The sequence below is a fragment of the Syngnathus leptorhynchus genome, chromosome 9, assembly GCF_054491065.1.
Source record: "Syngnathus leptorhynchus isolate UIUO chromosome 9, UIUO_Slep, whole genome shotgun sequence".
NCBI classification, from domain to species: Eukaryota; Metazoa; Chordata; class Actinopteri; order Syngnathiformes; family Syngnathidae; genus Syngnathus; species Syngnathus leptorhynchus.
This window is the reverse complement of record NC_141203.1, coordinates 11,354,429-11,368,278: the sequence shown is the minus strand read 5'-3', so window position 1 is coordinate 11,368,278 and position 13,850 is coordinate 11,354,429. Positions and strand designations below refer to the sequence as shown.

Here is a 13,850-nt window from a genome sequence, read left to right as displayed (position 1 = left end):
CGCTAATGTTGTTGTATTGTCTTTTTGTCATCTTGCACTTTATCTTCCTTGTCAGGAATGACGAGTTTATTTCATGGCAACTGGTGGTTAATTGGTTCGTGGCATTTCTAACAGCCAGGAAATGTATTGTTGGTTCTTCTCTCCTGAGTTTCAGTTGATCAATATGGATGATGCTGCATTAATATTTGTGCAAATAGCGCCAAGTGGAAAACGATGTGATGAAATATTGAATACAATACAAACGTGAGGCCGCAATGTTGCCACCTTCAAATGAAACATGCAAATGAGTTCAATTGCGTGCCTGAAGCTCTTCTCATTGTATTTTTTTTATTTTTGCCAATCTGAAGTACAACAGACTCAGAGTAAATAATTTATTATCCTGAGATATTCATTAGCTTTTTGTTGATTACGCCCTAGAAAAGAAACGATAATAATCACGATGATCGCTCTAAATACAATTCTGCCGCAAGATTTCTGTCGAGTCGACCCGGCCGGCAAGTCTCGGTCTCTGCGGTCTCCACGGTCTCCACACTTGAGCTCCGTCTCAGCCCGCTTGCTTCATACGCCGGAGCAGGCCAGCAGCATAGAACTGATCTGATTTCTTTACTCCAATATTCCCAGCGTCTCAACTCGGACATCGGGAGTGCCGAGATTCCCCCGAGGGTTCTGATGCCAAAATCTAAGCCTAGATAGTAAATCTTTTATCAATCTATGATGAATAAAACAAGTTCACGCTTGAAGGCCTCAAGCTGCCATCCTTTCATTTTTCTGGTCCCCCATAGCAAGTCGATTTTTTTACGCGCTAACATATATGATGTAATTTTGTACACAAAGACAAAAGATGCTTTTCACCCCTCGTCGTTAAGCTAATAACAAGGCCGTGGTTCTGGTTCTGCTGATTCAACACAGGCTGTTAGAAAATGATAGCCTCCAGTTAGACGGCTCTATGTGATGATTGTATAAATTAGCCGTGCCTTTGCCAGCAGGAATTCTTGATTATGCCGGTGCAGTCATATGACCCAAACGTTATTCTTCTCGCTAACAGATGCGGGCATCCATGAGATCTAACGGGTCGATGTCATCTCACGTCACAGAAGAAACACACATCATGACAAGCGCAAAAAGAAATGATGGTTTCCCGTGAAATATATTTTGTCTTTGTCACGGCTTGTGTGCCACAATCAAGTGTTGCTTTCCGTCATGTGATGCAGGTGGCTAAAGATGCTAATTTGCTTCGGCAGGAGTGAGACGCTACGGGCAGGCGAGCTGCAGGATGAATGCGAACCTTCTCGCTCTTATCTCTTTTAAATATGGAACCTCTGGAGCAGAGTTGTGGCTGATGGAGATTTTATGATTGTCGTTTCTCAACGTATCACTTGCTGTTTTTTTGGTTTTGCTTTGCCACCATTTTTTTTTTTGGTGTAATCAACTCTGATGTGACACGAGTCCACGTATACTAATTAATGACATTATCGATATTTTTTGGGTGGAAGTGAGAAGTTGAATGTCCTCTAACAATGTAGTTTGGATCGGCAGGAACGTGTTAAGTGTTTTCTCTCGCCTTCCAGCTTTGCATTGTATCTTCAAAACCCGCATTAGCTTTGTAAATGGAGCAAATGCTTTGCCATGCCCATATTTTTTTTTTTTTTTGGTCTGTCTCATCCAGGGCGCTATGTGCCAAGTGGACAAAATCCAAGGGGAGAGCGTGGGTAGAATGTAAACGGTAGCACAAATGACTAAAGTCATTTTCTGTGGCTGTTTGTGCTATGATAATGATGTAAACATCAATATCATTGCTAAGGTTGGCTGGGCATTCAAATCACCAATTGAATCTCTTCACAGCAAGGGTATATTTTGCGATATAAAACGTAATCATCTGGAAGTATTCCGAAATTGAACAAAACAGCTGTTCTGAAAATTCAACACAGTATATCACTATTGATCGAATGACATTAGCTAAGCTGTATATTTTGGATCTTAATTCACATGCTGGCTATATGATGACATTTCCATGATCTCAGTGCTGGAAATAGTCACAACATTTTGCTGCGGGACACCTTGTGTGAAGGTGACACCCATCAGTGGCTCACACAGCCTGCAGGGGATTGATAGCGCTGAAAAATCCCCCCGGCGGTTATTGAAGTCGAGGATGGAGGAAACATGTGAGAGTCGGCTCGGAGGGATAACGGCCACGTCATTTCTTACAATGTGTGCACCCGAAAGCACCTTTCTGCTTGAAAGAGCTTTTAGTGGCAACTTGAGTTGAAAAGAAGTATTCTAGCTGAAGGTGTCGATAAAAATCTTACCACTGAATCAATTCCTAAAGGGGTTTTTTTTTTTTTTTTTGTGTGTGTGTGTCATTTGCTCTTTCTTTCTCTCCGGGGAGCTTTTTTTTGCTTTTCATAGTCATGTTGGCAATATGAAGTCAGTGACTGCAGCTGATGCATTGGGCCTGTCAGTGTGTTGTTACACGGCGGCGGTATGATGGAGAATCGGGACAAAATTGAGGCTTAAGTGCAAGCTGATATTGTCTACTATGCTCCATGGAAAGCAGCCTTGTGCCTGTTTTTGTACTCCTTTCAAGTGCCCTTTATTACTTTGTCAATAAAGGGCATTAAAGTCATAAAAAAAAAAAAAAAAAAGGAGAGCTAAACTAAATAGTGTGAACGCAGCAAAGTGTGTTTTTTCGCCGCTCATGATAAAAAGTCCCTCGGTCACATTTTGTCTTTCTCTTAACATAGCCAAAGGCTTTTTTTTTTTTCTTTTTTTCTGTCTTGTTTCAAAACAATGTATTTTTTTCAATCTAATCTTATTTTGCAGTTCTTACGGGGCCGTGATTGCATTGGCCTGCGGGCAATTCAAAACAACTTCCAGACCCAGAGATTAAAAGAATATTTATCAAAACATACTCTGCATATTAAAAGTTTGTGTCGCAGAGGAAACCATCATGTAAGGTAAACGACATTTTCCGAGTTTAGTCCATTAAAAAAACATGAGCAAAGCAAATCATTTAACTTTAATGATGAGTGAGAAGGAAAGGTTGCTCTCTGCGTTTAACAGCATGTCGGTCAACGGAACCGACTAGCTTTGAAGTCATGGCGTATGTTAGCATTAAGCTAGCAGAGGCCTCTGCTAGTTTCATGCTAACATAAGGTATCTGCTAGCTTTTAATACGCACGTCATTATTTCTGTTTGAAGTTTAGTTTGACAGTAACCTTCAACTTAGCATTAAGCTAGCAGAGGCCTCTGCTAGTTTCATGCTAACATAAGGTATCTGCTAGCTTTTAATACACACGTCATTATTTCTGTTTGAAGTTTAGTTTGACAGTAACCTTCAACTGAGCCTGGCAAAAAAAAAAAAAAAAAAAATCACTAATCTTATCTGCCAAACTGTTGCTCGTTGTGTTATGACAACGCTAAAGCCGACCGCAAATTACGCTCTGTGAAATTGTCAAGAGGAGGGGGGTGACGTTGAACACTTGCAATTTAATTAAAAACCTGAGGAGATTTACTTAAAGACATACCTTGGAGAGATCACAAATGCTCGAGAAGCCAACCCACTGCGGTACTTTAAGCTTAATAAAGTGCGGTAAAGTGCTTGCTAGCTTTATGATATTTGAGGGCATCTCAACTTGTGTCACAAGAAGTTTTTCATTTGAACATCATTTGATTCAAACTTGCAGTCTTTATCGCAAATGCAAGACAAAATGGCAGCAAGTGTCGGCACTTGGTATCGGTGCGTACTCAAGTACTTTCTTCCTAATCTTGCTTACCATATTATACACGTAACCGAATGCGAATGCGCGTTGTCGTCTTTCTTTTCCCGTCTTTGCCAATCAATTATTTGCTCTCGCATGACACGTTAGATGGAGAATGGCAACAAAACAGAAGGAGAAAGTGCGAGTGAAATTGACTTCTCGATATTGATTTCATGTACAAGAAGTCATGCATTCCGATGCTTTTGGAGATACGCTACATGGCTTTTCATTGCATGCTAGTCAGCACAAATGTCAAATTGTGTTTGGAGAAATGAGAGGCGGGATCAGGCCTGCAAAGCAAGCGTCACGTGATAATTCAAGAGCACTTGAAAGTATTCTTATGGACATTCTGCAACCTCATGCAGAGCCTCCAATTTTTTTTTTTTCTTTCTGATTAAGCGTAAGACATAATTAGCGTCTGTCACCGTAGACTGTAATCACCCCGTGGCTCCATTTCACTCCACTTTGGCTGTCAGTGGCGATGAATCTCTTTATAATTGATTTAATCTTCGGGACAGCGAAGCAAGTGTGATTTTCAATGAAGCTGATTAGAAACTAATAGAGGATCTTTACAACGATGCGACGTATCATTTAAATGTAAATTGTTGATTTTAAGAATTGCTCGTCATTTCATTAGGTTTACAAACACGCTTGCTGCGAATTTGCAGATTTTCAGTCCTGCTATTTGTTGTCAAGAAAAACATGTTTGACATAAAAGCCGTTTTATAGAACAAGGTTAGCGCTACACCTATTCAGGTTATTCTTTCTTTTTATGAAAAGGAGATTCAAAAGATGAATATCAGAAGTGTTGACAGTTCCTTTCAAGAAACCTCCACATACTCAATGGGGATCTTTTCACCTTTTTTATTTTTTATTTTTTTACCTGAGCTATGGAAAACGTGTTATCGATTCAAAGGGGTGAAGCAGCTTTTTTATTAAAGAGAATAAAAGATAATGGACAAATTCTGAACCTATTGATGTCAACACAGCCGTAGCCACGTACTTCCACACTTCAAAATATATTGACATTTTCTCTCTTCTGTTCCGGATTGATTATGGAGCACAGCACCGCCGCTAACTATAATAAATCTGTTGATGAAAGATCAAGTTGAGGGATTATTTTAGAAAACGCTTGCGATAGATATTGCCACGTGGTTATTTATTACGTACAACAATTTGAAATGTCGGTGTAGATTTTATTGAGCTTCATGGATGTTGACATGATTGATTTGCTTTCACGGACCACATGAAATGATGTGGTGCAAGCATTCGAGTGAATCTGTAAGCAACAAAAGCAGTCAGTCAGTCCATGGGATCCTCATTACGGCAGCATAAACCGGGTCTCGGAGGCAGGGAGTCTCGGGGGGATTCTCGCTAGAAGTCAATTTGGGTTCATCCTTCCCCTGGGTGGGCTCGGCTCGGCTCGGAGCAGCACAGCCAAGTGAAGACAAACATTAGCAAGCACTTTCCAACCCTAAACTTTCAGTGTCAGTTCTGTGAAAACTTTTCTTACTTTGGAACTTTTACATTTTTCATCTTATTGTAGATAGTTTTCTAAATGTTGGACCCCGAAAATTTCAGCTGCCGTGCTCCTAGTAAATAAAAAATGAAGAATTACAAATTTGGTTTCAAGTGCACGTATGGTCAGTACATTATCCTGCCAGTATTTATTTCTTTTTCACACTTAATTCCAAGGCAAACCAAGCCCAATGAAAAATTCTGCTCACCTGCTCCCTGGATTCATTTATTGCTCAAATTGCTTTTGTGTGACCTTGCACAACGCTAGCAACTTTTTCAGGACGCTTACCCACTCGCATCTTGTTAGCTTTGCGCATCCCCCTCCTGTAATGGGAGCCCTGGAGCTGTTCGCTCACCCGTTTACTCCCCTCTGCTAGATTCTTTTGATCGTCTACGGGGGAAAATAACAATCAATTACTCCATAAAGCGCTATTATTTTTCCTGCAGATAATGTTTTTAATGGGATGATTGGTTGCCGTGGAGTTGGAAACTTTGGGCGCCGCACCGTACCGAGAATAATAATAACTCCCCGAGGAATTTTACAGCAGTGTGGAAGTCGACACTAACTTAGCTTCCCATTACTGATGTCAACTTTCTCTTCTTTAGCTCACAAATTGTATTTTACATTTATTTATAGAGCGCATTTCACAACATCTGCGGGCTAAATTGTTGGTCTGCGGAGAACTTGCTTCGAATGGTGTAAACATGTTTGACTGAGTCTTAAATGAATAAAATGAGGAGCGGCAAAGGAAGTGTCGTGTGGAAAATGTGTTTGCAGTTTGCATGGCTTTTGCTGTCAGGACAACAGAAACGCAACTGCGGTGGATGATCGTTCTCCTCCACCAGCCCCCTGAGGTGTCAAGGCTTCCATTTTATAAACAACGGGAAAACACAAGCCCTATGTGCAAAGTCTATCAAGGTCGCAACAGCTTTCGGCGGCCATCTGGACCGGTGACACGCGGCCTCCGAAAGCATAATTACTTGAAATGATGCTTTGGTGGAGAAGAAGGGATGAGAGTCAAGCTGAGAAGTTGCATAATTGCCTTCTATTTGTTGGACTGATTGTTCCCCAGACTTGTTGATTGCATTTTTGGCCACTAACCGATACGGTATGTGACCAATGATCACAGTTGCTAATGGTTACCCGCTAACACTGCCGTCTCTTCTGCGTACTTTGTCTGAGCCCGATGACTGACTGGGGAACAAATACTTTGTTATTCCACTTAAGTAGATTGTTCAGATATCTGACTTGAGTATTTGTTTTTGTGCGGATTGTAATTTTGAGCCAATTTTCTTTTTCCTTTTATTTCCAATAGATATTTGAACACAAACGGTGCAGCAACATGTAGACAGACAATGTTAGTAAAATACGAATAAAAACAAAAAGAAATACATTGAGATTAAAAATCAGGATTCTTTAAAGACAAAAATATATGTCATTGGCAGTGAATGCGTTTTAAAGATTGGAGAAAAGTCCGCTCTTGTTGAATTAGATGCTCACCAGTGGTGTCACAATTTCTTTCTTTGGAGTAAAGCCGCATCAGCCGCGTTAGAAGTGACCCATAATTTACTGGCCTCCAGCGAGCCGGCCATCATTTCTGCCGTACCTGCTGTTTCATTCCAAACTCCGAAATGCGGCCAAATGGTGTTCAGCAAGGCGAAATTCCCGGCTTGCTTGTAAAAACGGCATCCTGTGTAATTCGAATGTTTCAGAAGTCTCATTGCAACAGTGGTTTCATCATTTTTGCTCATCTTTTTTTTTTGGGCATGATACAATTTGTGATGGAAATAATACTAATAGCGGAAGATGGTTTCTGCTCCAAAGGCGAGACGGACTTGTTTTTTGTCACATGCAAGCCTCCTTCTAGCCTTCCCTGTACCTGATCTAATGTTATTCTGAACCTTTTATTACCTTTCAAAGCTCAGTTAAGCTTTACTTTCTTTGACGTTTTCATTTCGTGTGACATCCATCTCCCGCGTGGGAAATTGCGTTTGCTGCGTACAAGACGGCAAAGTTGGTTATACAGCTTTGTGTAATAAAGGAACCTTGCCTGGCACTTTTATTGAGAAATAATTCACAAGGCCGTGAAGCCGCTTAAGAATCTCACTAGCGTCAACACGATAAGCTTACTGCAGATTACTGAAACATATTTTGCATTTCCTGACATAGTAGTAGAGATGCTTTATGTAATTGAAACAAAAAGAAAGCACTTTCAAATAGGTCAGTGAATCCAATCATGCGCAGCACCATCTGGCTCTCTAAAGCCTACCTGACTTCTGTTGGGCAGTGTGGATCAGTGGTAGAGTGAATGATGCCCAACTTGTTGGTTGTGGGTTCAATCCTCATCCCTGGTGTCCATGTCAAAGCATCTATGTCGATTGAACCCGAGTTTGAAACCCTAATCCTAGTTTTAAACCTTAGTGTTTATGTTGTTTTTATGTTTATTTATTTATTTATATTATGTTTTATTATCTAGTATTATTTTTGTCAATTTGTCAATATTATATTGTTTTTTTAATCTATTATTATTTCTTTGTCAATTTCCCACCTAGTTTGAATGTGTCTATACTCAGCAATACAAATCAAGTTCCATACCTTGGCAAGGGTCCAGCTCGTCTATTTACATCGCTTGATTGTTTTCGAGAAGACACTGTGATTAATTTTGTTTCTTCATTCTCACCCTTATTTCTGAACATTTTAAACAGGCTGGCAGCAAACCTCACAGTGAAAAAAAAATGTGTTTTTTTTTATCTAACACCAGTTTAAAAATATACATTCATAAATTCAATGAACCCTAAATAGCAACGACGTGGTGTGATCATTTAAGAGAACTACTTCATGATGAAATCAACATAACGTCATTAAAATCAGTCGGACATTTTTCTTTCTTTTTTTTTTCCCCTCAGCTTTGTGTGATCTACTAAATTGAATGTGGCAATGTATTAGGGCAGCAACGTTCTTATTGGAAAAACACTTTGGAGTCCTGTCTACTGATGGCCTTGCAGCCATGAATCAAAACGTTTTTCTTGTGTGTGCGTGTAAGAGAGCCTTTTTAGAAAGCAGTCGGCCAGAGGCTGAGAGAAAGGAACGTCGCCTTTTGATAAATGTTTGTCTTGATTCCCTCCTCCCAGTACAACTGAGCTGGAGCTTCATCATAAAACTTGATCAATTGCCTTTCTTTCGGCTCTACCGGCTAATTACACCACTCGTTCAATCCGATCGTGTGTTTTTCACATTATGCCCTTAAAGAGCAGCGACTGCAGACTCGTGTTGGCTCGTGAGTGAACGATTCGTTCAAAGGAACGAATCTTTTTAGTCAACGAGTGATTTTTTTCAGTTTATATGACTTCAACCAGTAGGTGTCGGTAATGCGCATTGAAGCTGGTGCCACCTCGCCGTAAAACAAAACGAAGAAGAAAATGACGTCACTTTCCGTTCACCAAATGAACGGATCCGCGAGTGAACGAATCCGTGAGTGAGTGATTTGCATTTCCAGTTCATCCCGAGAACGGACGGATCAGTGAGGGAACGAGTTAGGGATAGGGCTAGGGTTGGAACTAGGGTTAGTATTAGGGTTAGAACTAGGGTTAGGGTTAAGGTTAGGGCTAGGGTTAGAACTAGGGTTAGAGCAAGGGTTAGGTTAGGGTTAGCGCTACTTAGAGTAGTTTTTAAATAACGTGTATGCATATATACGCCTAAATATTGTTATCCAATCTACTGCAATTTCACATTAGATTGCTGGTTTTAAATGTATTTCTATTATTGTTATGATTATTATTTTAATAAACATTTATGTTAATACTTGTCTGGTGTTTTATTCCTTGTTTTTATATTCGCCAATTAAAATATAAAAATCAGACATTTGGTTCACTGCTTTATATGACAATACATATGTGTTTTACGTTGTTATATGAGTTGGTGTCCCCCCCAAATAACAAATGTCTGTTTTTTTTATTCAAAAACAAACACCACATTCGGTATAATAACACCATCAACTATAAGCCAACAAATATACCTGAAAATGGCGGTGTACCTAATGGAGTGTCCGTGTGACGTCACAGATTAACCAGCCAATCAGAAAGTGGGGGGTTGTTCGGGTGTGGCACTTTTCACTTTTGTTTAAATTTTGACCATGATTTTTCCCTAATGAAGTGGCCTGTGATTAGGTACACCTGAAAATGGCGGTGTACCTAATGGAGTGTCCGTGTGACGTCACAGATCAAACAGCCAATCAGAAAGTGGGGGGTTGTTTGGGTGTGGCACTTTTCACTTTCATTTAAATTTTGACCAGGATTTTTCCCTAATGAAGTGGCCTGTGATTAGGTACACCTGAAAATGGCGGTGTACCTAATAGAGTGTCCGAGTGACGTCACAGATTAACCAGCCAATCAGAAAGTGGGGGGTTGTTCGGGTGTGGCACTTTTCACTTTTGTTTAAATTTTGACCATGATTTTTCCCTAATGAAGTGGCCTGTGATTAGGTACACCTGAAAATGGCGGTGTACCTAATGGAGTGTCCGTGTGACGTCACAGATCAACCAGCCAATCAGAAAGTGGGGGGTTGTTTGGGTGTGGCACTTTTCACTTTCATTTAAATTTTGACCATGATTTTTCCCTAATGAAGTGGCCTGTGATTAGGTACACCTGAAAATGGCGGTGTACCTAATAGAGTGTCCGAGTGACGTCACAGATTAACCAGCCAATCAGAAAGTGGGGGGTTGTTCGGGTGTGGCACTTTTCACTTTCACTTAAACTTTTTCCCTAATGAAGTGATTAGGTACACCTGTGTCCGTGTGACGTCACAGATCAACCAGCCAATCAGAAAGTGGGGGGTTGTTTGGGTGTGGCACTTTTCACTTTCATTAAAATTTTGACCATGATTTTTCCCTAATGAAGTGGCCTGTGATTAGGTACACCTGAAAATGGCGGTGTACCTAATAGAGTGTCCGAGTGACGTCACAGATTAACCAGCCAATCAGAAAGTGGGGGGTTGTTCGGGTGTGGCACTTTTCACTTTCACTTAAACTTTTTCCCTAATGAAGTGATTAGGTACACCTGTGTCCGTGTGACGTCACAGATCAACCAGCCAATCAGAAAGTGGGGGGTTGTTCGGGTGTGGCACTTTTCACTTTCATTTAAATTTTGACTATGATTTTTCCCTAATGAAGTGGCCTGTGATTAGGTACACCTGAAAATGGCGGTGTACCTAATAGAGTGTCCGAGTGACGTCACAGATTAACCAGCCAATCAGAAAGTGGGGGGTTGTTTGGGTGTGGCACTTTTCACTTTCATTTAAACTTTGACCATGATTTTTCCCTAATGAAGTGGCCTGTGATTAGGTACACCTGAAAATGGCGGTGTACCTAATAGAGTGTCCGAGTGACGTCACAGATTAACCAGCCAATCAGAAAGTGGGGGGTTGTTTGGGTGTGGCACTTTTCACTTTCATTTAAGTTTTGACCATGATTTTTCCCTAATGAAGTGGCCTGTGATTAGGTACACCTGAAAATGGCGGTGTACCTAAAAGAGTGTCCGAGTGACGTCACAGACCGAACAGCCAATCCGAAAGTGGGGGTGAGCGCGGGTGTAGCACTTGATTTTAAAGATTCAGTTCACTTAAAAGAAGTGGAATGCACATCACTACTGCAGACTTTACGCGTGACTCCGAATTTGACATCCAATATTGCGGCTGATTGGAATAATAGCTCCGCAAAGATCGGGCGGCTTGCCCGAAGGCTCGGCTCCGCGCTACAGTAATCTACGGCCTTAATACCTGCTGCGAATGCTGAAAACCTTTAACACCCCTCAAAACACCGATAGTCAGAACTGAGAAAAATAAATACTGGGGTGGGGAGTAAAAAAACAGTCGAAAATGATTCACATATCTGTGTGTGTACAATAAAAAAAACAGATGGGCGTTGAAAATGTTTGGATTTTTTTTTTTTTTTTTTTTGGACTCTCTGGCAGCCAAACAGTAATCCCTCCTTCCTGTGCTCATTTATTAACAGATCCATGCTCTCGGTCTTGCCACTCTGTCTGACCTCGGGTCCTGGCAAATGCGTGTGGCTGCTTGTGTAATTGATAAACGCTAAACCCGCCTGCCGTCATAATAAATGATGATTTCGTTATGTAAATCCTCTGAGAAATAAGTCTTTTTTTTTTTAGAGAGGAATTTAAAACAGAGACGAATGTCAAACCAATTTCTCACTCAAGTGCAGATTTGTTTACCTACAATTGTAATCCCGACGTCATTGAGTTGGATTGCACAGGATTCAAATCATGACATTACTCACAATTGTCTTTTATTCGAATGACAACCTTTCATAAAATACAAAAGACTTTTTCAATTCATAAACTTGTATACATTGAAAAGCATCTGAAGCAGCAGCAATCTGCACATTAAAAAAAAAAAAAAAAGCTCTTGATGCCGTTGTGGGTGTGAACACTAATCACCGTTAATCAAAGCATGTCCTTCATTCCCTTTAAATGCCTGCACAGTCTTTGCATTTCTACTTTTTATTCAGTGTATCACATATTAATATTGGGTTTCTTCTTTCTCTTTCAGGTATAAATTGCAAAAAGCATCAGGTCTTTGTCAAACAATCAATTAGGTGCGATTCATGTCAAACTGCACACTAGAGCAGCTCGATGCTGCCTTTCTGGGTGCACATGGACAGATGGCCTTTTAAAATCCAAACACACTTAAATGCAGCATAATGCCTTCCAAAGTCTCCTGTCTTTACATCCTGACAGTGGTGTGCTGGGCAAGCGCTCTGTGGTACTTGAGTTTATCTCGGCCCACGTCCACTTATGTGGGCCATATTTCTCTGCCGATACGCAAGACGGTGAAAGTGTCCAAAAACGCCACCTTCAGCAACATCCGCACACGGCCGCTCAACGCGCACGTCTACGACTTTGTCATCAACGAGCCCGACAAGTGCAAAGACGTGGCTCCCTTCCTGGTGGTCCTCATCAGCACCACTCACAAAGAGTTCGACGCCCGCCAGGCCATCCGCGAGACCTGGGGAGACGAGAGCGCCTTCGGCGACGTGCGGATCCTCATCGTCTTCCTCCTGGGGAGGAACACGGAACCCGTCCTTAACCAGATGGTGGAGCAGGAGAGCCAGATCTTCCACGACATCGTGGTGGAGGACTTTATCGACTCGTACCACAATCTCACCCTCAAGACTATCATGGGCATGCGTTGGGTGGCGACCTTCTGTCCCAAAGCTCAGTACGTCATGAAAACCGACACGGACGTCTTTGTCAACATGGACAACCTGATTTACAAGCTTCTCAAACCCAGCGCCAAGCCCAGAAAGAGATACTTCACTGGCTACGTCATCCACGGGGGGCCCATAAGGGATATGCGGAATAAGTGGTACATGTCCAGAGACTTGTACCCCGAGAACAAGTACCCGCCGTTCTGCTCGGGCACCGGCTACGTTTTCTCGTCGGACGTGGCCGAGCTCATCTTCAAGACTTCGCAGCACACCCGATTGTTGCACCTGGAGGACGTGTACGTGGGCTTGTGTTTGCGCAAGCTAGGTATCCATCCTTTCCAGAACACCGGCTTCAACCACTGGAAGATGGCCTACAGTCTGTGCAGATACAGACGAGTCATCACCGTCCACCAGATCTCCCCCGAAGAGATGCACCGCGTTTGGAATGACATGTCCAGCAAAAAGCACCTGAAATGTTAAAGGAGAATGTCAGCCCGCGCTTGTTTGCCTTTTTTTTTTTTTTTATTTCCTGACCAACATGTTAATTTTATGATATTGATGCCCAGCTATTGGAAGCACTGAGCGAAAATCCACAATGCTACTAGATGGCGCCAAAGCACTACATGAAGCTCCTAGACTCACTTCAACATAGTTTCAGAGAAACCACCGTTTGGTGGGAAAAGGGATCCAGAAGATCCCGTCTCTTGATTATTCAATGAGCTGAATCATCGTGTCGGTATTCTCAAGCAATGTTCTAGCAAGGTCGGGGGTCCAGCGGGACATCCGGTCAATAAGCGCTTTGTATTAAAAAAAAAAAGTTGGCTCGCCATTTTTTACGCGTTTGCCCTTTTGAACATTGACGGGACTTTTGGTCACTGTCCTTCTTTGTCTTGTCTATTATGGAATGTGAAAGGGAAGTTCTTATCGTTTTGACGAGGCCTGATAGTGATCTGAAGATTTCAATTAACTCACTGGAACCGTGCCATGTAAATCTAGCTGTCAATTTATTTTTTTAATAAATCAAGTGTAAATTAATAAACATATCCCGTGACAATCGAATTTGATTTTGAATGTTGGCAAAGCTACCGTGACCATTCCAAATTGATCCATTTACAATGTGCCAATTTTTTTTTTTTTTTTTTTTTTTAATGGAAGTCAGCCCTGCTGCAAATAAGAATAAAAAAAAAAATAATAATAATTGATGCTCCCCCTAAAAAGATTCACAATTGCCTTTCGATGTAACAAAATGGCGGCTGACAGACAACTCAGCTCATTCCTTCATCTCAACTTAGTTCCCTGGTGCCAAAATGTTACACACTGGTGCCAAAGCAATACATTCTTTGGTCTGAAC

General features: G+C 41.4%; 1 protein-coding gene across 1 annotated transcript; it reads left to right on the top strand.

The window, feature by feature from the left end:
* The first annotated feature begins 11,992 nt into the window (after positions 1 to 11,992).
* Positions 11,993 to 13,543, top strand: b3galt1b (UDP-Gal:betaGlcNAc beta 1,3-galactosyltransferase, polypeptide 1b). Its single transcript, XM_085920614.1, has one exon. The coding sequence runs from the start codon at positions 11,993 to 11,995 to the stop codon at positions 12,977 to 12,979; it is 987 nt and encodes a 328-aa protein (XP_085776740.1). The 3' UTR covers positions 12,980 to 13,543.
* The last annotated feature ends 307 nt before the right edge of the window (positions 13,544 to 13,850 follow it).